The sequence below is a fragment of the Procambarus clarkii genome, chromosome 67 (genome assembly GCF_040958095.1).
Source record: "Procambarus clarkii isolate CNS0578487 chromosome 67, FALCON_Pclarkii_2.0, whole genome shotgun sequence".
Classification (NCBI taxonomy): domain Eukaryota; kingdom Metazoa; phylum Arthropoda; class Malacostraca; order Decapoda; family Cambaridae; genus Procambarus; species Procambarus clarkii.
The window spans coordinates 4,549,961-4,574,664 of record NC_091216.1 but is presented as its reverse complement, the minus strand read 5'-3'; the positions used below and the strand labels follow the sequence as shown (position 1 = coordinate 4,574,664).

The 24,704-nt window shown below is 47.9% G+C and overlaps 1 protein-coding gene across 1 annotated transcript in view; it reads left to right on the top strand.

The window, feature by feature from the left end:
• LOC123767801 (thrombospondin type-1 domain-containing protein 7B) overlaps positions 1–24,704 on the top strand; it is a 1,125,288-nt gene that overhangs the window by 1,100,025 nt on the left and 559 nt on the right. Inside the window, exons 21-23 of the mRNA XM_069310712.1 lie at positions 344–496; positions 17,578–17,671; positions 22,482–22,670. Coding sequence (XP_069166813.1) covers positions 344–496; positions 17,578–17,671; positions 22,482–22,670 — 436 coding nt within the window. The remainder of the gene's footprint in view (positions 1–343; positions 497–17,577; positions 17,672–22,481; positions 22,671–24,704) is intronic.

Below are 24,704 nucleotides of genomic sequence, written 5' to 3'. Positions count from 1 at the left end.
AGAAAGGAAAATATTGTCATACGAGTCAGAAACTTCCTTAAACAGACCTTATTGCATGAAAGATATTGTTACTCAGTGAGAGTAGATGGGTGTTACCCTTCAGAATATCACCTGGAGCTCACCGACTTTATTACTTTTATTGTGCTATAATATTTTCCTACTATATAATGCTGCCTTGTGGAAGCCTACTGTTGACTGGACGGGATAAGGCTCATCTTCCTTAAGGATACCAGAGTAATGTTATCAATATAACTGCAGTAATGTTTCTTATGTATTATTACATGTAATGTTAGAGTAGTGCACATGTTGTTACGGTGATCTGTGGTTCCCTCGCTGGTGGCAGGGTGGCAGCTGTGGTCACGGCTACGTGGAGAGGAAGGTGTCGTGTGTCGGGCCCTGGGGACACACTGTCGACCCACATCTCTGTCTGGCCCTTGTCCACGTAGGGGGCCACACCTGGCCCTACCTGGCCAGGGCCCTCGATCTTAACACAAGGGTGAGTTCCAACTACAATCTTTATTATATTTATATTATTTAAAATAATACTCGGATCATCGATACCATCATATATATGAGAGAACTCTGAAGTGCAGGGATGAATGCATCAATATATATTTATTTTACATAAAGTCTCTGCACTAACAGCTGAAAGTTTGGGATAAATATATGAGGAGGCTGGCTGCGGGTTCCTAGAGGAGCCTGGGTGGACCCAGAGCCCAGGTGTGCCCGGGAGGACCCAGAGCCCAGGTGTGCCTGAGTGCACCCAGAGCCCAGGTGTGCCCAGATGTGCCTGGGTGGACCCAGAACATAGGTGTGCCCAGGTGGACTCAGAGCCAAGGTGTGCCCAGGTAAGCCAGGGTGGCCCCAGAACCCAGGTTTGCCCGGGTGGGCCCAGAGCCCAGGTGGCCCCAGAGCTCAGGTGTGGCCAGGTGTGCCCAGGTGGACCCTAAGCCCAGATGGACCCAGCGCCCAGATGTGCCCGGGTGGACCCAGAGCACAATTGTGCCCAGGTGGACCCAGAGCCAAGGGGTGCCCATGTAAGCCCGGGAGGCCCCAGAGCCCAGGTGGACCCTGAGCCCAGAAGGAGCCAGCGCCCAGATGTGCCCGGGTGGACCCAGAGCACAGTTGTGCCCAGGTGGACCCTGAGCCCAGGTGTGTCTGGGTGTGCCCAGGTGGACCCAGAGCCCAGGTGTGTCTGGGTGTGCCCAGGAGAGTCTGGGTGTGCTCAGGTGTGTCTGGGTGTGCCCAGGTGAGTCTGGGTGTGCTCAGGTGCGTCTGGGTGTGCCCAGGTGTGTCTGGGTGTGCCTAGGTGTGTCTGGGTGTGCCCAGGTGTGTCTGGGTGTGCCCAGGTGTGTCTGGGTGTGCTCAGGTGTGTCTGGGTGTGCCCAGGTGTGTCTGGGTGTGCTCAGGTGTGTCTGGGTGTGCCCAGGTGTGTCTGGGTGTGCTCTGGTGTGTCTGGGTGTGCTCAGGTGTGTCTGGGTGTGCCCAGGTGTGTCTGGGTGTACCCAGGTGTGTCTGGGTGTGCTCAGGTGTGTCTGGGTGTGCTCAGGTGTGTCTGGGTTTGCCCAGGTGTGTCTGGGTGTGCCCAGGTGTATCTTGGTGTGTCCAGGTGTGTCTCGGTGTGCCCAGGTATGTCTGGGTGTGCCCAGGTATGTCTGGGTGTGCCCAGGTGGACCCAGAGCCCAGGTGTGCCCAGGTAGACCCTGAGCCCAGATGTGCCCAGGTGGACCCAGAGCCCAGGTGGACCCAGAGCCCAGGTGTGCCCAGGTGTGTCTGGGTGTACCCAGGTGGACCCAGAGCGCAGGTGTGCCCGGGTGGACCCAGAGCCCAGGTGTGCCCAGGTGTGTCTGGGTGTGCCCAGGTGGACCCAGAGCCCAGGTGTGTCTGGATGTGCCCAGGTGGACCCAGAGCCCAGGTGTGCCCGGGTGGACCCAGAGCCCAGGTGTGCCCTGGTGGAACCTGAGCCCAGGTGTGCCCGGGTGGACCCTGAGCCCAGGTGAGCCCAGGTGGACCCTGAGCCCAGGTGTGCCCGGGTGGACCCAGAGCCCAGGTGTGCCCTGGTGGACCCAGAGCCCAGATGTGCCCGGGTGGACCTAGAGCCCAGGTGTGCCCTGGTGGAACCTAAGCCCAGGTGTGCCCGGGTGGACCCTGAGCCCAGGTGTGTCCAGGTGTGTCTGGGTGTGCCCAGGTGGACCCAGAGCCCAGGTGTGCCCGGGTGGACCCAGAGCCCAGGTGTGCCCTGGTGGAACCTGAGCCCGGGTGGACTCTGAGCCCAGGTGTGCCCAGGTGGACCCTAAGCCCAGGTGTGCTCGGGTGGACCCAGAGCCCAGGTGTGCCCAGGTGGACCCTGAGCCCAGGTGTGCCCAGGTGGACCAAGAGCCCAGGTGTGCCCAGGTGTGTCTGGGTGTGCCCAGGTGGACCCAGAGCCGAGGAGTGCCTAGGTGTGTCTGGGTGTGCCCAGGTGGACCCAGAGCCCAGGTGTGTCCAGGTGTGTCTGGGTGTGCCCAGGTGGACCCAGAGCCCAGGTGTGCCCGGGTGGACCCAGAGCCCAGGTGTGCCCGGGTGGACCCAGAGCCCAGGTGTGCCCGGGTAGACCCAGAGCCCAGGTGTGCCCGGGTGGACCCTGAGCCCAGGTGTGCCCCGCTGGACCTAGAGCCCAGGCATGCCAGGTGGACCCAGAGCCCAGGTGTGCCCAGTTGGACCCTGTGCCCAGGTGTGCTCAGGTGGACCCTGAGCCCAGGTATGCCCAGGTGAGCCCAGAGCCCAGGTGTGCCCAGGTGAGCCCAGAGAACAGGTGTGCCCAGGTGAACCCAGAGCCCAGGTGTACCCAAGTGGACCCAGAGCCCAGATGTGCCCAGGTGGACCCAGAGCCCAGGTGTGCCCAGGTGGACCCAGAGCCCAGGTGAGCCCAGAGCCCAGGTGAGCCCAGAGCCCAGGTGTGCCCAGGTGAACCCAGAGCCCAGGTGTGCCCAGGTGGACCCAGAGCCCAAGTGTGCCCAGGTGGACCCAGAGCCCAGGTGTGCCCAGGTGGACCCTGAGCCCAGGTGGACCCTGAGCCCAGGTGGACCCAGAGTCCAGGTGTGCCCAGTTGAACCCAGAGCCCAGGTGTGCCCAGGTGAACCCACAGCCCAGGTGTGCCCAGGTGAACCCACAGCCCAGGTGTGCCCAGGTGAACCCACAGCCCAGGTGTGCCCAGGTGAACCCACAGCCCAGGTGTGCCCAGGTGAACCCACAGCCCAGGTGTGCCCAGGTGAACCCACAGCCCAGGTGGATCCAGAGCCCAGATGTGCCCAGGTGGACCCAGATCCCAGGTGTGCCCAGGTGGACCCTGAGCCCAGGTGTACCCAGGTAAACCCTGAGCCCAGGTGTACCCAGGTGGACCCTGAGCCCAGGAGTGCCCACATGTGCCCAGGTGGACCCAGAGCCCAGGTGTGCCCAGGTGAACCCAGAGCCCAGGTGAGCCCAGGTGGATCCAGAGCCCAGATGTGCCCAGGTGGACCCATGCAGAGCCCAGGTGTGCCCAGGTGGACCCAGAGCCCAGGTGGACCCAGAGCCCAGGTGTGCCCAGCTGGACCCTGAGCCCAGGTGGACCCTGATCCCAGGTGGACCCTGATCCCAGGTGGACCCAGAGCCCAGGTGGACCCAGAGCCCAGGTGTGATCAGGTGAGCCCAGGTGGACCCTTAGCCCAGATGTGCCCAGGTGGACCCAGAGCCCAGGTGTGACCAGGTGATCCCAGGTGAATCAAGAGCCCAGGTGGACCCTGAGCCCAGGTTTGACCAGGTGAGCCAAGCTGGACCCAGAGCCCAGGTTTGCCCAGTTAGATCCTGAGCGCAGTTGTGCCCAGGTGTGCCCAGCTGGTCCCTGAGCCCAGGTTTGTCTGGGTGTGCCCAGGTGGACCCAGAGCCCAGATGTGCTCAGGTGTGCCCAGCTGGACCCTGAGACCAGGTGGACCCAGAGCCCAGGTGTGCCCAGGTGTGTCTCCACCCTCAATCCCATCTAAACCTAAACAGACACTCTTCTTGTCTCCCCTCAAACACACCCTCCCTATCTTCATCCTGCGCGCACCCTTTCTATCTTCTCCCAGCCCACACCCTCCCTATCTTCTCCCAGCCCACACCCTCCCTATCTTCTCCCAGCCCACACCCTCCCTATCTTCCCCCTGCCCACACCCTCCCTTTCTTCCCACTGCCCACACCCTCCCTATCTTCTCCTTGCTCTCACCCTCCCTATTTTCTCCCTGCTCCCACCCTCTCTATCTTCTTCCAGCTCTCACCCTCCCTATCTTCTCCCAGCCCACACCCTCCCTATCTTCCCCATGCCTACACCCTCCCTATCTTCCCCATGCCCACACCCTCCCTATCTTCCCCCTGCCCCCACCCACCCTATCTTCCCCATGCGCACACCCTCCCTATCTTCCCCCTGCCCACGCCCTCCCTATCTTCCCCATGCCCACACCCTCCTTATCTTCCCCCTGCCCACACCCTCCATATCTTCCCTCTGCCCACACCCTCCCTATCTTCCCCCTCCCCACACCCTCCCTATCTTCCCCATGCCCACACCCATCCTATCTTCTCCCTGCTCTCACCCTCCCTATCTTCCCCCTGCCCACACCCGCCCCTATCTTCCCCCTGCCAACACCCTCCATATCTTCCCCCTGCCCACACCCTCCCTATCTTCCCCCTGCCCACACCCTCCCTATCTTCCCCATGCCCACACCCTCCCTATCTTCTCCCTGCTCTCACCCTCCCTATCTTCCCCCTGCCCACACCCTCCCTATCTTCCCCCTGCCCACACCCTCCATATCTTCCCCCTGCCCACACCCTCCCTATCTTCCCCCTGCCCACACCCTCCCTATCTTCCCCCTGCCCACACCCTCCCTATCTTCCCCCTGCCCACACCCTCCCTATCTTCCCCCTGCCCACACCCTCCATATCTTCCCCCTGCCCACACCCTCCCTATCTTCCCCCTGCCCACACCCTCCATATCTTCCTCCTGCCCACACCCTCCCTATCTTCTCCCAGCCCACACCCTCCCTATCTTCCCCATGCCTACACCCTCCCTATCTTCCCCATGCCCACACCCTCCCTATCTTCCCCCTGCCCCCACCCACCCTATCTTCCCCATGCGCACACCCTCCCTATCTTCCCCCTGCCCACACCCTCCATATCTTCCCTCTGCCCACACCCTCCATATCTTCCCTCTGCCCACACCCTCCCTATCTTCCCCCTCCCCACACCCTCCCTATCTTCCTCATGCCCACACCCTCCCTATCTTCTCCTTGCTCTCACCCTCCCTATCTTCTCCCTGCCCAAACCCTATCTTCCCCCTGCCCACACCCTCCCTATCTTCTCCCTGCTCTCACCCTCCCTATCTTCTCTCTGCCCACACCCTCCCTATCTTCTCCCAGCTCTCACCCTACCTATCTTCCCAGTGCCCACACCCTCCCTATCTTCTCCCTGCCCACACCCTCCCCTATCTTCCCCCTGCCCACACCCTCCCTATCTTCTCCTTGCTCTCACCCTCCCTATCTTCCTAGTGCCCACACCCTCCCTTTCTTCCCCCTGCCCACACCCTCCCTATCTTCCCCCTGCCCACACCCTCCCTATCTTCCCCCTGCCCACACCTTCCCTTTCTTCCCCTTGCCCACACCCTCCCTATCCTCCCCCTGCCCACACCCTCCCTATCTTCCCCCTGCCCACACCCTCCCTATCTTCCCCCTGCCCACACCCTCCCTTTCTTCCCCATGCGCACACCCTCCCTATCTTCCCCCTGTTCTCACCCTCCCTATCTTCCCCCTGCCCACACCCTCCCTTTCTTCCCCATGCGCACACCCTCCCTTTCTTCCCCCTGCTCTCACCCTCCCTATATTCCCCCTGCCCACACCCTCCCTATCTTCCCCCTGCCTACACCCTCCCTATCTTCCCCCCTGCCCAAACCCACCCTATCTTCCCCCTGCCCAAACCCTCCCTATCTTCCCCCATGCCCACATCCTCCCTATCTTACCCCTGCTCACACCCTCCCTATCTTCCCCCTGCCCACACCCTCCCTATCTTCCCCATGCCCACACCCTCCCTATCTTCCCCATGCCCACACCCTCCCTATCTTCTCCCAGCTCTCACCCTACCTATCTTCCCCCTGCTCACACCCTCCCTATCTTCCCCCTGCCCTACACCCTCCCTATCTTCTCCCTGCCCACACCCTCCCTATCTTCTCCCTGCCCACACCCTCCTCTATCTTCCCCATGCCCACACCCTCCCTATCTTCCTCATGCCCACACCCTCCCTATCTTCTCCCAGCTCTCACCCTACCTATCTTCCCCCTGCCCACACCCTCCCTATCTTCTCCCTGCCCACAGCCTCCCTATCGTCCCTATTCCCACACCCTCCCTATCGTCCCTATTCCAACACCCTCCCAGTCTTCTAACTGCCCACACCCTCCCTAACTTTTCACTGAAGATAGGAAAGCCCCACAGTTGAGAGGCGGGTGAGTGACAAGGGCCAGGGCGGGTGAGTGACAAGGGCCAGGGCGGGTGAGTGACAAGGTCCTGGGCGGGTGAGTGACAAGGTCCAGGGCGGGTGAGTGACAAGGTCCAGGGCGCGTGAGTGACCAGGTCCAGCTTGGGTGAGTGACAAGGACCAGGTCAGGTGAGTGACAAGGACCTGGGTGGGTGAGTGACAGGGTCCAGAGCGGGTGAGTGACAGGGTCCAGGGCAGGTGAGTGACAAGGGCCAGGGCGGGTGAGTGACGTGGCAGTAGCAGGGATGACGACATTTGAGTGATTCTTTTTCCAGGGGGAAAATCATCCATATGTCGTCAGGAGTTCCAGGTAAATTTGTCCGGTCACTCATAAGGTGTCAGGGGTTTCAGGTAAATTTGGGCAGTCACTAATTTGGAATTAGGGAATTCTTATGAGGAAAATAATTTTCGAGATTTTAGAAGTTTAAGAGTTCTTATGAGGAAAATAATTTCAAAAATATTAGAAGTTTGTTAAGAGTTCTTATGACGAAAATAAGTAGGAAAATCTTATAGAAAAATTCAAGAAAAAATCCCAAAGTGTTAAGACATAGCATTTCCAGGTAAACTCTACAGACAACCTTTTCCCGTTTTCAAATCGCACATTTTGCAAAGAGCATTTTCTGAGAATATGTTCACAGAAGATTTGTTAAGGAAAACAAACATCTTAGCCAATACATTTACGAACGAAATTTTGTCAGAGTCCAATTTATGCCCGAAAATATTCAGAGTCCAGTAATGCTCGAAAATTACTCAGTCCACTTTGTAAGCAAAATTCGTCAGAGTCCATTTTCAGACCAATTTTCAGTTTATACCCAAAAATAATCAGAGTCCTGCAATCTACAAAAATTAGTCAGAGTCCAGTTTATACCAAAAATTCGTCAGAGTTCACTTTGGGCCCAAAAATGTTCAGAGTTCACTTTGTGAGCAAAATTCGTCACAGTCCACTAAAGACCAAAAATCAGTCAGTCCAGACTTGACCGAAAATTAGGCAGTCCAGTTTGAGTCTGAAAATTAGAGAGTCCATTCATGACCAAAATTTGTTAAGAGTCCGTATTCATAAGTGTAGTCCCAATATATACCTAACAATTTCCCTGAAATTTTAAACAGCCATATTTCAGACATAGTGAAATATATGAAGTCAGTAAGCAATTTCTAGCTCCTGTTCCTGCCTTAACCCACTCTCATGACATCTTTACTAGCAGTCCAATCAGCCTGAAATTTTAAACAGTCATATTTCAGACGTAGTATATATGATCCGAATAATTACTGAGTTCTAGCTCATTGTCCACCGCCTTAGCTCACTCTCGTATCTTCGTTAATACCTAATCAATTTCCCTGAAATTTAAACCCCCTGTGTTTCAGACACAGTAAATAAGATCAAGTCAGTTACCGAGCTCCAGCTCCTGTCCCCCACTTTAGTTCCCTCTCATATCCTTTAGTTCTCTCTCGTAGATTCAATACTATCAGTCCTATTTTCCCTGAAATTTATAACTGCGGTATTTTCAGACATAGTAAAATAGTTCCGAACAATTACTGAACTCTAGCTCACGTCCGCTGCCTTAGCTCATTTGTACATGTTCTTTATTATCAGACCAATTCCCCGGAAATTTAGGATCACTATATTTCGAACGTAGTAAAATAAATCAAGACTTTAACCGAGTTCCAACTCATGTCCCCCACCTTAGTTCAGTGTTCATCAAAATTAATTCAGATCAAGTCCCTCTCCAGTCTTTCAAAATAAACATCATGGCCTTTAATGCCCTTTCTGTTCTCAGCTATGTAATATTCACACAGTCATATAACACTTTACCTTCAATACCTTTTGTTTACCCAAGTAAGCAATAATCACACGGTCAAAAATCGTACCTTATCGTTTCCCTCCCTTACCTTCTCATCCCTTACATTCCTCTTTTTATCCTCCCCCCTAACACCCTTTCACCCTTCATCTCACCCTCACCCCCTACTCCCCCTTACCTTCTTATCCCTTACCTCCCCCTTCATCTCTCCCATTTCCCAACTTATCCAAACCTTCAATAATCCTACTGTATTTATATATTTTCTCTATGTTCACCGTGTTCTTCACATTCTTTTCCATGTTTTCTGTGTTCACTCCATGTTCAGCAAGTTTTCACAGCATGTTCAGTTCATACTTTTTTCACCAGTTTTCTCCATTTTTTCTGTTTCCTGCCATTTTCCCCTGTATGTTCACTGTGTTCTTTGTCATTATCCCCGTATGTTCACTGTATTCATTCCCTTACGTATTCTTCCCTTTTCATGTACATTGTTTCATTTAAACCAATTGTTTCTTCCGTTCAGTAACTAGTTCTTTGTCAAATATTATCAGCAACAATACAGTTCCCCCCAACAAATTTAGTCACCAGTTTTTTTTGCAAAACTACGTTGAAGTAATTCTCGTAGCCAACCTAATTAGTTACCTATCCTAACTTAACTAACCGAACCTAACCTAGGTAACTTAACTTGCATAACCCAACCTAACTTAACTTACCAAACCTAACTTAACTTACCTAACCTAACTTAACTAACCTAACCTAACTTACCTAACCTACCTATCCTAACTAACCTAACCTAACTTGCAGAACCTAACCTTACCTAACTTACCTAACTTAATGTAACTTACATAACCTAACTTACCCAAACTTACATAACCTAACTTGCCTAGTTAAACTCACCCAACCAGACATGACCTAACTTACATAATTATTCCTGCTTGCATTTTGTGTTGTGTCAATCATTGGTTCATATTCATTTGTTCGTTTAATGGTTATTTTTCTCAAATGGTCATTTACGCAATTCAAGTGCTATTTGTTAAAGATTGGGTATTTAAGCATTTCAAAAGATTTTGTTATATATGTGCATTTACTCGTTTCAAGGGTTATTTTCTCAAATGGTAATTTTTGCATTTCAAGGGTTACTTGTTAAAGTTCATCAGATTGCTCATAAGTTGTATTTATTATGTTGTAATAATTGTCTTATTCTTCCCCCCTTTAACCTAACCTCTTTGATCTTAGGGGCCATGTCACCGAAAGTCCGATGAAAAATGGAATATTTACGAAAAATTACGAAAAATACTACAACGTTCTGGCAACACTGTGGTCCAAACCGTTTAATGATATCTTGAAAAATAACGTAATTAGAGTCAAATTTCCCGCTGCAACTTTCGTGAATCTGGTCCTCGCGCCGTGAGTACGCCGCGGGGTATTGTATCTTACGTTGTAGATGTCTTATTTTTCGTAATAGCGTTGAAAATAACATGTTATGCATAAAATGTATATAAACTAACCATATGGCAACACAACATATGGTCTGACACGAGGGTGGTGCAGTCAGTGACTGCGTGTCTCTCATGGAGAGAGGATGTATGCTGACGCGCTCACACAATATCTCCCAGAACATGCTATTTTTGGATTTTTAGCTATTTGTACTGCAATATGACTTACCAAACGAACAAGAGAGAAGCATTGACAGCTAGATGCATGCGAGCTCTCCATACGAGCTGGCCGCAATGCGTAAATCACCACTCACGAGTGACCGCAGGTTCAGTAGACTTTGAGAGCGCGCTACGCAACTCCAACTTTTAATACTAGATAAAATTTCACAGCCTTTATTTATTATTCTATTTACATGAAACTTGCACATTATATGTAGAAAATACGCCTCTATAAACGCATGTCATTATTCTTATCTACGTAGATTTATTGATTTTATAAATAATGATACACCTCATTTTGTTGCATACGTTTTTGGGAAACTTTTATAAAATCTGTATTATTGCACTAAATACATCTAGGAAAATAATGTGACATGCAAATCTTTATTATATAGTAAGGTCATAGCTGAGTGTCTTATAAATGATTTTGGTTCACAATTGTGGGCTGTGAAATTTTTTGAACATATTTGAAAAATTCGTATTTTTTTGGTTTTTTTTTTTTCTCCATCTCTATTTAGGCTGAGATGCTGAAACTTGGCCTATGTGCAGCACCTTTCACATGCATCAGGATAATAAATTATGAATACCCTACAACAACTTTTTATTTCGGGGGAGATGGCCCCTTAGTTTAGTTATTATGTTTGGTATCATTTGTTCTTATTCCCCACTCTTAACCTTACCTTTCAGATATAGTTTATTTGGTTATTATGTTTTAACGTGTTTGTTGAATATAATATCCTTATCCTAACCTTTCAGATGTAGTTTTGTTTCTCCTCTTTGTATATTTTTACCCAAACACACCATCCCACTTAATGTACCTTCCTTTTACCTTGTTTCTCCTACTCCTTCTCTCCCTTTTTCTCTCTTCCTCCTTCTCTCTACCTTTCCCTCTATCTCTCTTCCTTCCCCTCTCTATCTCTCCTTCCTTTGCTCCCATACTCTTATTTTTTTGTTTTCTCAAATTCAAGTCTGTGCTCCCATTCTCTCACTCTTCCTCATTCTCTCTTCCTCCCCCTCTCTCTTACTCCTTTTTCTCACACTCTTGCTCTCTTGTTTTTCTTAATTTCAAGTCTTAGTAGATCTGATTCTTTACTACTGTAATTGTATTATTACTATGATAAAGAATGAACTTATATGTGAAACAAAGTAAAAGAAGGAAGGAAGGTTAAGTGGGATGGTGGGTTTGGGTAAAAATATACAAAGAGGAGAAACAAAACTACATCTGAAAGGTTACGATAAGGATATTATATTCAACAAATACGTTAAAACGTAATAACCAAATAAACTATATCTCATAGGTTAGATTAAGGGTGCAGAATAAGAACAAATGATAGCAAACATAATAACTAAACTAAGATCAAAGAGGTTAGGTTAAAGAGGGGGAAGAATAAGCCAATTATTACAACATAATAAATACAACTTATGAGCAATCTGATGAACTTTAACAAGTAACCCTTGAAATGCAAAAATTACCATTTGAGAAAATAACCCTTGAAACGAGTAAATGCACATATATAACAAAATCTTTTGAAATGCTTAAATACCCAATCTTTAACAAATAGCACTTGAATTGCGTAAATGACCATTTGAGAGAAATAACCATTGAAATGAACAAATGAATATGAACCAATGATTGACGCAACACAAGACAAGCAGGAATAATTATGTAAGTTAGGTCATGTCTGGTTGGGTGAGTTTGACTAGGCAAGTTAGGTTATGTAAGTTTGGGTAAGATAAGTTATGTAAGTTACATTAAGTTAGGTTAGGTTAGTTAAGTTAGGTTAGTTAAGTTAGGTAAGGTTAGGTTATGCAAGTTAGGTTAGGTTAGTTAAGTTAGGTAAGGTTAGGTTATGCAAGTTAGGTTAGGTTAGTTAAGTTAGGATAGGTAGGTTAGGTTAGGTTAGGTTAGTTTAGTTAGGTTAGGTAAGTTAGGTTAGGTTAAGCAAGTTAAGTTTGGTTAGGTTAGGGTATGCAAGTTAGGCTAGGCTAGGTTAGTTAAGTTAGGATAGATAAGATAAGTTAGGTTAGGTAAATTAGGATAGGTTAGATAAGTTATGTTAGGTTAAGTTAGGTTACGTAAGTTAAGTTAGGTAAGTTAAGGTAAGTTAGGTTAGGTTAGTTAAGTTAGGATAGGTAGGTAAGGTAAGTTAAGTTTGGTTAGGTTAGTTAAGTTAGGATAGGTTAGGTAAGTTAGGTTGGGTTAAGTTAGGATAGGTTATGTAAGCTAGGTTAGGTTTAGGAACGTTATGTTAGGTAAGTAACACTAGGTCGGGAGGATAGGTTAGGTAGGTTTATGCAGTGTTGTTCAAAGAACATTTTTAAGGTAAAGTGACTAAGAAAATATATATTTAACAGAAGTGCAGGTTTGATATGAAAAGCTGAACTAGCTATATGTGGAGAAAAATTTTATGACTGAAGATGTCTTAGAGAATGACATTGATGTCTTAAAGAATAACATGATGGAAGAAGGAGAGTTTCTTTGATGAATGAAGGTGACTTAGAGAACAACTTTCGATGAACAAAGGTGAGTTAGAGATTACCTTTGATTACTCTGAAAATAACTTTGATGAACGAAGATATCTTATAGAACAACTTTGATAGCTCTGAGATTAACTTTGATGTCTCAGAGAACTACTTTGATTAGCGAAGATGTCTTAGAAAGCTGCTCTGATGAATGAAAGGTTACTTAGAGAATAACATTTGACTGAGATTAATTTTTTGATGACTGAGATTAATTTTTAATGTCTCTGGGAATAACTTTGATGACTTAGAGATTAACTTTGAGTATATGAGAGTACCTTTTGATGACTCTGAGAATGACTTTGATGACTTAGAGAACAACTTTGATGACTTAGAGAATAACTTTAATGAACGAAAGTGATTTAGAGATTACCTTTTGATGTCTATGAGAATACCTTTGATGACTTTGAGAATGACTTTTGAGAACATGAGTGCAGGTGACTTAGAGATTAACTTTGATGAGCGAAGATATCTTGCAGAACAACGTTGATAGTACTGAGATTAACTTTTGATGTCTTAGAATAACTTTTGATGTTTTAGAGAATACCTTTGATGACTGAGATTAATTTTTTATGTCTCTTGGAATAACTTTGATGCCTCTGAAAATTACTTTGATGTCTTACAGAATAACTTTGATGAATGAAGGTGAGTTAGAGAATACCTTTGATGACTCTGAGAATAACTTGTATCTTACAAAACATTACAGAAGATATCTTACAGAACAACTTTGATGACCGAGATCAACTTTTGAGGACATGAGAATACCTTTTGATGACTGAGATTTACTTTGATGTTTTAGAGGACAACTTTTCATGACTTAGAAAATAACTTTAATGGACGAAAATGAGTTAGAGATTACCATTGATGACTGAGAATACATTTGATGACTGAGAATATCTTTTGATGACATAGAAAATAACTTTGATGAGCGAAGATATCTTACAGAACAACGTTAATATTACTGAGATTAACTTTTGATGTCTAAAAATAACTTTTGATATCATAGACAATTGTTACGGCCCTCTCGGGTCGCAACCGGGTTCTTTCTCTGATGTTGTTAGAGGTAGGGTATCCGGCCCCAAGCTAGTAGTGGCTTTCAAGGGATGTGATCCGTAACGCAAGTAAATAAAAGGGGAAGGGAAATAAAGGCAAAAACTTAATAATATAATTAACACCGTCACCATAAATAATATAAAGATTATCACAAGGGGGAGGAATAAACACTATAATGTACAACGTTGTCTTCTTCTGAAGACTCTGGACGTTCACGGTGCTCACGATGCTAAGCTCTTGGTGCTCTTGTGGCCTCACTATGAATCCTTTGATCCTCTTGAGTCTACCCTGGCCACAGGCCAGCCAAATCACAGTTCCACTGGGGGCACCGTCGTGGAGGCCATCAACCACAAGTCCAGCCGGTAGCTGGCAGGTTCCAATCAGCGACGCTGGTTAGGCCACTCCACGACCGATACTAGGGTAGCGAGCCCTAGTCAGGAGCCACTTGTGATCCCACAGACCACTCTCCTCGCCACAACACCCCAGTGGTTAAGTGTCTCCATCAGTCAGTCCCGGGTACTACAATCCCTCAACTGCCACGTCACAGGCAGGGTAACACCACAGTGTTCATCCGGGGGGGGGGGGGGGGGGGGGCGACTCACAGCTGCTGCAGCAAACACTTGGAGACAAGACGACTGCCTTGGGTAGACTGATCCAACTTCCATTACAGCAGTCCCAGGTCGACTCTGTAATCAGACACGTCATCAGTAACAGGGACACTCTAGGGCACGTCACTTACCGGCTCAGACCCAAACGCCCACCTATCCACTCGATAGATGGCGTTGCTGTCTGAGCGCCACCTCACCAGAGGTCAGCAGCGGCTGTGTTATGAGCTGATCAGGACGGGAAACTAGCCCTTGTGGCTGGTATTTCCTGTCCTCACTTGATGGCGCCGTCCATTTGGAGGGAGTTTCGGGAGCTGACCCACAGATGGCGCGGTCGTCACTGCTCCGTGCTCGGACGTTGGGCTCGGGTCCGTAACAACAATACCTTTGATTGAGATTAATTTTTAATATCTCTTGGAATAACTTTGATGACTGAAAATACCTTTGAAGCTTCTTAAAATTACTTTGATGTCTTACAGAACAACTTTGATGACCGAGATTAACTTTAGATGTCTCTGAGAATAACGCTGATGTACGAAGATGTCTGAGACTAACTTTTTGATAGCTCTGAGATTAATTTTTTGATAGCTCTGAGATCAGCTTTTTGATAGCATAAATCTGAGATTAACTTTTGTGGACATGAGTAGTATTTTGATGTCTTTGAATGTGTCTTTGGGTGTGTCCTTGATGTATCGAAGAGTAACTTTGATGTCTCGAAGATTGTCCTTTGATTTCTCGCCGTGTAGCTTGTGTGGGTCTGAGTGTGTCCTTGATGTCTCGAAGAGTGCCCTTGACTATTTTTCTTACGAACGAAGCAAAATTTTAGTTACATTTGACTAATTTTGTACTCTACGATGTATACTGATAGTTATAAAAGTGTAAAACCAAGTTATATTGACTATATTTTCTTACTTAACAACACGTAATTTTAGTTAGGAACAGTGATGAATATGACTATTTTTAGTTGACTGACGAATAATTTTAGTTATATGATAAACAAGACTATTTTGAGTTATTTGATGATGGATAATGTTAGTTATGAACAGGATTGGAAAGTTTCCTTTGACTATTTTTAGCTAAGAGAAAGGTTTATTTTAGTTAAGAACAGTGTTGAAAGAGATTAATCCAGGCTGTTTTCTGTTGATTGACAAGTAATTTTTAGTTAAGAAGTTACAAGAATAGTTTGTCATTGTAAATTTGGTACTGAATAAAGTGTAGATTTGTTTAAGAACAGGGTTGGTAAGAACTAATTAGGTTGACTACGAGAATTACTTCGACCTAGTTTTGCAAATTAATCTGGGTGTCTAAATTTGTTAGGGGGAACTGTATTGCTGTTGATAATATTTGACAAAGAACTAGTTACTGAACGGAAGAAACAATTGATTTAAACGAAACAAAGAACATGAAAAGTGAAGAATACATAAGGGAATGAATACAGTGAACATACAGGGAAAATGACAAAGAACACAGTGAACATACGGGGAAAATGACAGAAAACAGAGAAAAAATGGAGGAAACTGGTGAAAAAATATGAACTGAACATGCTGTGAAAACTTGCTGAACATGGAGTGAACACAGCAAACATGGAAAAGAATGTGAAGAACACGGTGAATATAGAGAAAATAAATAAATACAGTAGGATTATTGAAGGTTTGGATAAGTTGGGAAATGGGAGAGATGAAGGGGGAGGTAGGGGATGATTAGGTAAGGGAAAGTAGGGGGCGAGGGTGAGATGAAGGGTGAAAGGGTGTTAGGGGAGATAAAGGAAGGGAATGTAAGGAATGAGAAGGTAAGGGAGGGAAAGGATAAGGTGCGATTTTTGACCGTGGGATTATTGCTTACTTGGGTAAACAAAAGGTATTGAAGATAAGGTGTTATATGACCGTGTGAATATTACATAGCTGAGTACAAAAAGGGTATTAAAGGCCATGATGTTTACTTTGAAAGACTGGAGACGGACTTGATCTGAATTAATTTTGATGAACACTGAACTAAGGTGGGGGACATGAGCTGAAACTCGGTTAATGTCTTGATTTATTTTACTACGTTAGAAATATAGTGATCTTAAATTTCAGGGGAATTGGTCTGATAATAAAGAACATGTACAAATGAGCTAAGGCAGCGGACGTGAGCTAGAGTTCAGTAATTGTTCGGAACTATTTTACTATGTCTGAAAATACCGCAGTTATAAATTTCAGTGAAAATAGGGCTGATAGTATTGAATCTACTAGAGAGAACTAAAGGATATGAGAGGGAACTAAGGTGGGGAACAGGAGCTGGAGCTCGGTAACTGACTTGATCTTTTTTACTGTTTCTGAAACACAGGGGGTTTAAATTTCAGGGAAATTGATTAGGTATTAACGAAGATACGAGAGAAGGCTAAGGCGGTGAACAAGAGCTAGAACTCGGTAATTGTTCGGATCATATTTACTACGTCTGAAATATGACTGTTTAAAATTTCGGGGTGATTGGGCTGCTAGTAAAGATGTTATGAGAGTGGGTTAAGGCAGGAACAGGAGCTAGAACTGGCTTACTGACTTCATATATTTCACTATGTCTGAAATATGGCTGTTTAAAATGTCAGGGAAATTATTAGGTTAATATTGGGACTACACTTATAAATGCAGACTCATAACAAATTTTCATCATGAACTGGACTCTGTCTAATTTTCAGGCTCAAATTGGACTCTGCTTAATTTTCGGTCATTACTGGACTCTGATTTTTGGTCTTTACTGGACTCTGAATATTTTCGGGCATAAATCAGACTGACGAAATTTTCGGGCATATATTGGACACAGACTAATTTTCGGGCATTACTGGACTCTGAATATTTTCGGGCATAAATTGGACTCTGACTAAATTTCTGTCTTAAAGTTCTTGGCTAAGATCTTTGTTTTCCTTAACAAATCTTTTGTGAACATATTTTCAGAAAATGCTTTTTGAGAAATGTGCAATTTGAAAACGGGCAAAGGTTGTCTGTAGAGTTTACCTGGAAATGATGTGTCTTAAAGGGGATTTTTTCCTCATTTTTTCTATAAGATTTTCCTACTTATTTTCCTCTAAAGAACTCTTAACAAACTTCTAAAATCTTGGAATTTATTTTCCTCATAAGAATTCCCTAATTCCAAATCAGTGATTGCCGAAATTTACCTGGAACTCCTGACGACATATGGATGTTTTCCCCCCTGGAAAAAAATCACCCATATGTCGTCATCCCTGCTACTAGTGAAGAGGGCCATGGCAGGTGAGTGACAAGGGCCAGGGCGGGTAAGTGACAAGGTCAAGCACGGGTGAGTGACAGTGGCCAGGGCGGGTGAGTGACAGTGGCCAGGGCGGGTGAGTGACAGTGGCCAGGACGGGTGAGTGACAAGGTCCAGGGAGGGTGAGTGACGAGGGCCAGGGTGGGTAATACACCACGCGGGCTCTCCCTGCAGGACGGGTGTTACGTGCCGTGTGAGGGCGACTGCGAGCTGACAGAGTGGGCGTCGTGGTCTCACTGCCACAGGGACTGTTCCAGAGGACACCAAGGTACTCTCCCTCACCCTTCCCTCACCACTCACACCTCACCAGTCATGACCTCACTCCCTCCACTCCTCACACCTCACCAGTCATCTCCTCACTCCCTCCACCTTCGTGCCTCACCAGTCATCTCCTCACTCCCTCCACCTTCACACCTCACCAGTCATCACCTCACTCCCTCCACCCTCACACCTCACCAGTCATCTCCTCACTCCCTCCACCCTCACCAGTCATCTCCTCACTCCCTCCACCCTCACACCTCACCACTCATCTTCTCACTCCCTCCACCCTCACACCTCACCTGTCATCTCCTTACTCCCTCCACCCTCACACCTCACCAGTCATCACCTCACTCCCTCAACCCTAACCAGTCATCTCCTGACTCCCTCCACCCTCACACCTCACCAGTCGTCTCCTCACTCGTTCCAACCTCACCAGTCATCTCCTCACTCCCTCCACCCTCACACCTCACCACTAATCTCCTCACTCTCTGCACCCTCACACCTCACCAGTCATCTCCTCACTCCCTCCACCCTCACACCTCACCATCAATCTCCTCACTCTCTGCACCCTCACACCTCACCAGTCGTCTCCTCACTCGCTTCAACCTCACCAGTCATCTCCTCACTCCCTCCACCCTCACACCTCAACAGTCATCACCTCACTCCCTCCACCCTCACATCTCACCAGTCATCACCTCACTCCCTCCACCCTCACACCTCACCAGTCATCACCTCACTCCCTCCACCCTCACACCTCACCAGTCATCACCTCACTCCCTCCACCCTCACACCTCACCACTCATCTTCTCACTCCCTCCACCCTCACACCTCACCTGTCATCTCCTTACTCCCTCCACCCTCACACCTCACCAGTCATCACCTCACTCCTTCAACCCTAACCAGTCATCTCCTGACTCCCTCCACCCTCACACCTCACCAGTCGTCTCCTCACTCGTTCCAACCTCACCAGTCATCTCCTCACTCCCTCCACCCTCACACCTCATCACTAATCTCCTCACTCTCTGCACCCTCACACCTCACCAGTCATCTCCTCACTCCCTCCACCCTCACACCTCACCATTAATCTCCTCACTCTCTGCACCCTCACACCTCACCAGTCGTCTCCTCACTCGCTTCAACCTCACCAGTCATCTCCTCACTCCCTCCACCCTCACACCTCAACAGTCATCACCTCACTCCCTCCACCCTCACATCTCACCAGTCATCACCTCACTCCCTCCACCCTCACACCTCACCAGTCATCACCTCACTCCCTCCACCCTCACACCTCACCAGTCATCACCTCACTCCCTCCACCCTCACACCTCACCAGTCATCACCTCACTCCCTCCAACCTCACACCTCACCAGTCGTCTCACTCCCTCCACCCTTACAACTCACCAGTCATCACCTCACTCACTCTACCTTCACCAGTCATCTCACTCCCTCCACCCTTAAACCTCATCAGTCATCACCTCACTCCCTCCAACCTCACACCTCACCAGTCATCTTCTCACTCCCTCCACCCTCATCAGTCATCACCTCACTCCCTCCAACCTCACACCTCACCATGCATCATGTAATCACTCACATATTGTTCACTGATTATATTTTTATATGAACAGCTTCTCTAGTAATATGCTGGAGTACTTCACATGTTTAGCACCGTCCACAGGTTTCAGTATCCCGTCCTCTTAAAAATAACGTCACTTTTCGCTCGTATGCGCACTTCGGCCAAATTTGGACGTAATTTGAAATGAAATCGACTCACAAAAGTGACGTACTGTTCCGTTTTCTGTTTGAGTCGTCCGGCTTACTCTGCAAGCTTAGAAGAGGAAACGTTTCATTAACGTTTTTCATAACGTTTTGAAACTTTATAAGAATCAGAAGACCCTTAACTTACTGTTGTTGCAAAAAAAATCCCAAATTCATTTTCATTTTCAAATTACGTCCATATTCGGCCGTACGGGCAAACGGCCAAAAGTAACGTTCTTTTTAAGAGGACAGGTTAAGCCATCACTGTAACACCAGGATTACTATACATGTTTAGCACCGTCCACAGGTGTCTGATGCCCCCAACACTGTAACACCAAGACATACAAAATACTCTACTCTGAATCATGGGCCCATCATCCTCCGCGTGATCCCAAGACCCTCCACATGATCCCAAAACCCTCCACATGAACCCAATACCCTCCACATGAACCCAAGACCCTCCACATGAACCCAAGACCCTCCACATGAACCCAAGACCCTCCACATGAACCCAAGACCCTCCACATGAACCCAAGACCCTCCAAATGAACCCAAGACCCTCCACATGAACCCAAGACCCTCCACATGAACCCAAGACCCTCCACATGAACCCAAGACCCTCCACATGAACCCAAGACCCTCCACATGAACCCAAGACCCTCCACATGAACCCAAGACCCTCCACATGAACCCAAGACCCTCCACATGAACCCAAGACCCTCCACATGAACCCAAGACCCTCCACATGAACCCAAGACCCTCCACATGAACCCAAGACCCTCCACATGAACCCAAGACCCTCCACATGAACCCAAGACCCTCCACATGAACCCAACACTCTCCACATGAACCCAACATCCTCCACATAAACCCAACACCCTCCAATAGAACCCAACACCCTCCACGTAAACCCAACACTCTCCACGTGATCTCAAGACCCTCCACATGAACCCAACACACTCCAATTGAACCCACCACCCTCCACATGAACCCAACACTCTCCACGTGATCCCAAGACCCTCCACATAAACCCAACACCCTCCAATAGAACCCAACACCCTCCACGTAAACCCAACACTCTCCACGTGATCCCAAGACCCTCCACATGAACCCAACACCCTCCAATTGAACCCACCACCCTCCAATTGAACCCACTACCCTCCACATGAAACCAACACCCTCCACTTGAACCCAACAAACACCAAATGAAACCAACACCTACGTGAACCCAACACCCTCCACATGACTCTAACACCCTCCAATTGAACCCCACCACCCTCCACATGAATCCAACACTCTCCACGTGATCCCAAGACCCTCCACATGAACCCAACACCCTCCAATTGAACCCACCACCCTCCACATGAAACCAACATATTCCACGTGAACCCAACACCCTCCAGGTGAACCCAACACCCTCTACATGAACCCAACACGCACTCCACATCATCCCAACACACTCCACATAAACCTAACACACACTCCACATGGTCCCAAAACACACACACACACACACACACACACACACACACACACACACACACACACACACACACACACACACACACACACACACACACACACAACATGAACCCAACACACCACATGAACCCAACACACACATCAGATGAACCCTACACACCCACAACAAGATCCCAACACACACACCACATGAATCCCAACACACACACCGCATGAATCCCAACACACACACCGCATGAATCCCAACACAGACACCGCATGAATCCCAACACACACACCGCATGAATCCCAACACACACACCGCATGAATCCCAACACACACACCACATGAATCCCAACACACACACCGCATGAATCCCAACACACACACCGCATGAATCCCAACACACACACCGCATGAATTCCAACACACACACCACATGAATTCCAACACACACACCGCATGAATCCCAACACACACACCACATGAATCCCAACACACACACCGCATGAATCCCAACACACACACCATATGAATCCCAACACACACACCATATGAATCCAACACACACACACACACATCACATGAACCCAACACACCTACTACATGAACCCAACACTCACCACATGAACCCAACACATCACATGAACCCAACACACACCACATGAACCCAACACTCACCACATGAACCCAACACATCACATGAACCCAACACACACCACATGAACCCAACACTCACCACATGAACCCAACACATCACATGAACCCAACACATCACATGAACCCAACACACACCACATGAACCCAACACACACCACATGAACCCAACACACACCACATGAACCCAACACATCACATGAACCCAACACACACCACATGAACCCAACACACACCACATGAACCCAACACACACCACATGAACCCAACACACACCACATGAACCCAACACACACCACATGAACCCAACACACACCACATGAACCCAACACACACCACATGAACCCAACACACACCACATGAACCCAACACACACCACATGAACCCAACACACACCACATGAACCCAACACACACCACATGAACCCAACACACACCACATGAACCCAACACACACCACATGAACCTAACACACCACATGAACCCAACACACACCACATGAACCCAACATACCCACTACATGACCCCAACACACACTTCACGTAGAAGATCCCAAAACAATCCAAGGGGACTGAAAACATGAAGTAGAGACTCAACATTTTCTACGGGAGACCAACACCCTCCAATGGGACCCACTCTTGGGGCACCCAATACTCTCCAGGCGGTACCCAACGCACTATAGGGACTCAAAACACTCACTGGGGACCCAACGCACTACATTGAACCCATTAACTTTAATCCAATAAATCCTAATTTGTGATTTTCAGTGTTATTTATTATTGACATAAAATGTTTTTCACATGTTGTCCTGTGTAAATAAATAAATCATATATATAACGATGGATTCCAAACCTTAAATATTAAGAAGTTCTTGAAGTGAGACATGAGTAGGGTGAATATTACTCAGTTGTGATCTTTATGGAGACTCATATGACTCACCACAGGAGGTACTCAGGCGAGGTCGCGAGCGGTGTTGACGGAGGGGTCGACGGTGGGCGTGGAGGGGCGCCGCTCCTGCCCGGGGCCCATGTGGGAGACGAGGCCCTGTCTGGCGGGCCCCTGCTTCACCTTCACCTGGCGGGCCCTCAACGGTACCGTCCAGTGTGTGCGAAGCGACGGACTCCTGGCCACCGGTGAGTCCCGGAGTGTCCTGGGTGTTGGCGAGTCCCAGTGTGTACTGGGTGTTGGTGAGTCCCGGAGTGTACTGGGTGTTGGTGAGTCCCGGAGTGTCCTTGGTGTTGGTGAGTCCCAGTGTGTACTGGGTGTTGGTGTGTCCTGGGTGCTGGTGAATCCCAGTGTGTCCTGGGTGTTGGTGAGTCTCAGTGTGTACTGGGTGTTGGTGAGTCCTGGGTGTTGGCGAGTCCTGGGTGTTGGTGAGTCCTGGGTGTTGGTGAGTCCCAGTGTGTACTGGGTGTTGGTGTGTCCTGGGTGTTGGTGAGTCCTTGGTGTTGGTGTGTCCCAGTGTGTACTGGGTGTTGGTGTGTCCTGGGTGTTGGTGTGTCCTGGGTGTTGGTGTGTCCTGGGTGTTGGTGAATCCCAGTGTGTCCTGGGTGTTGATGAGTCCCAGTGTGTACTGGGTGTTGGTGTGTCCTGTGTTGGTGAGTCCTGGGTGTTGGTGAGTCCTGGGTGTTGGTGAGTCCCAGTGTGTACTGGATGTTGGTGAGTCCCAGTGTGTACTGGGTGTTGGTGAGTCCCAGTGTGTACTGGGTGTTGGTGTGTCCTGTGTTGGTGAGTCCTGGGTGTTGGTGAGTCCTGGGTGTTGGTGAGTCCCGGAGTGTCCTGGGTGTTGGTGAGTCCCGGAGTGTCCTGGGTGTTGGTGAGTCCCGGAGTGTCCTGGGTGTTGGTGAGTCCCGGAGTGTCCTGGGTGTTGGTGAGTCCCGGAGTGTCCTGGGTGTTGGTGAGTCCCGGTCTGTGCTGGGTGTTGGTGAGTCCCTGTGTGTTCTGGGTGTTGGTGAGTCCCGGAGTGTCCTGGGTGTTGGTGAGTCCCGGAGTGTCCTGGGTGTTGGTGAGTCCCGGAGTGTCCTGGGTGTTGGTGAGTCCCGGAGTGTCCTGGGTGTTGGTGAGACCCGGTCTGTGCTGGGTGTTGGTGAGTCCCGGTGTGTTCTGGGTGTTGGTGAGTCCCGGTGTGTCCTGGGTACAACCATTGTGATGGGATCCCTGGATTTGAAAGTTCTCGTAATTCATCTGATCATATTTCTAGCAGACGCAATACTTGTTTGGTTATGCTCCCTAAACGTTAGGTCGTCAGACATCACTATTCCCAAATCCTTTACATGTTGCTTTCCTACTATGTGCAAATTTGACTGTTTTGTACACAGTATTATGTTTAAGGTCCTCATTTTTACCGTACCTACGTACCTGGAATTTATCACTGTTAAACATCATGTTTTTTTCTGCTGCCCAGTCGAAAAATTTATTAATATCTGCTTGTAGTTTTTCAATGTCTTCAGCAGAGGTAATTTTCATGCTGATCTTTGTGTCATCTACAAAGGATGATGCGAAGCTGTGCCTTGTATTTGAGTCTATATCTGATATGAGAATAAGGAAATGTAGTGGGGCAAGGACTGTACCCTGAGGTACAGACCTTTTAACTGCGCTTGGACTCGATTTTATATGGTTGACTGTTACTCTTTGTGTTCTGTTCGACAGAACACCGAGTATTGAGCGTCCTACTTTACCAGTTATTCCCATTGACCTCATTTTGTGTGCTATCACTCCATGGTCACATTTATCGAATGCCTTCTCTGTGTATACCACATTTGCATTCTGTTGCTAATGCCTCAATGATTTTGTGGTAGTGGACCAGGAGCTGTGAGAGGTATGATCTTCTCGCTCTAAATCCATGTTGTCCTAGATTTTAGAGGTCACTGGTTTCTATAAAACTAGTGACCTGACTCCTGATCACTCACTCAAATAATTTTATTATGTGGGACGTTACTGTAACTGGTCTTTAATTCTTTGCCAATGCTTTGCTCCCTCCCTTGAGTAGAGGAGCTATGTCCGCTGCTTTAAGCGCATCTGGTATCTCCCCTGAGGCCAAGCACTTCCTCCACACCATACAGAGTGCTTTTTGCTAGTGGCACTTTGCATTTCTCTATAAATATTAAATTCCATATGTCTGGACCCGGGGCTGAGTGCAGGGGCATATTGTCAATTTCTCTTTCAAA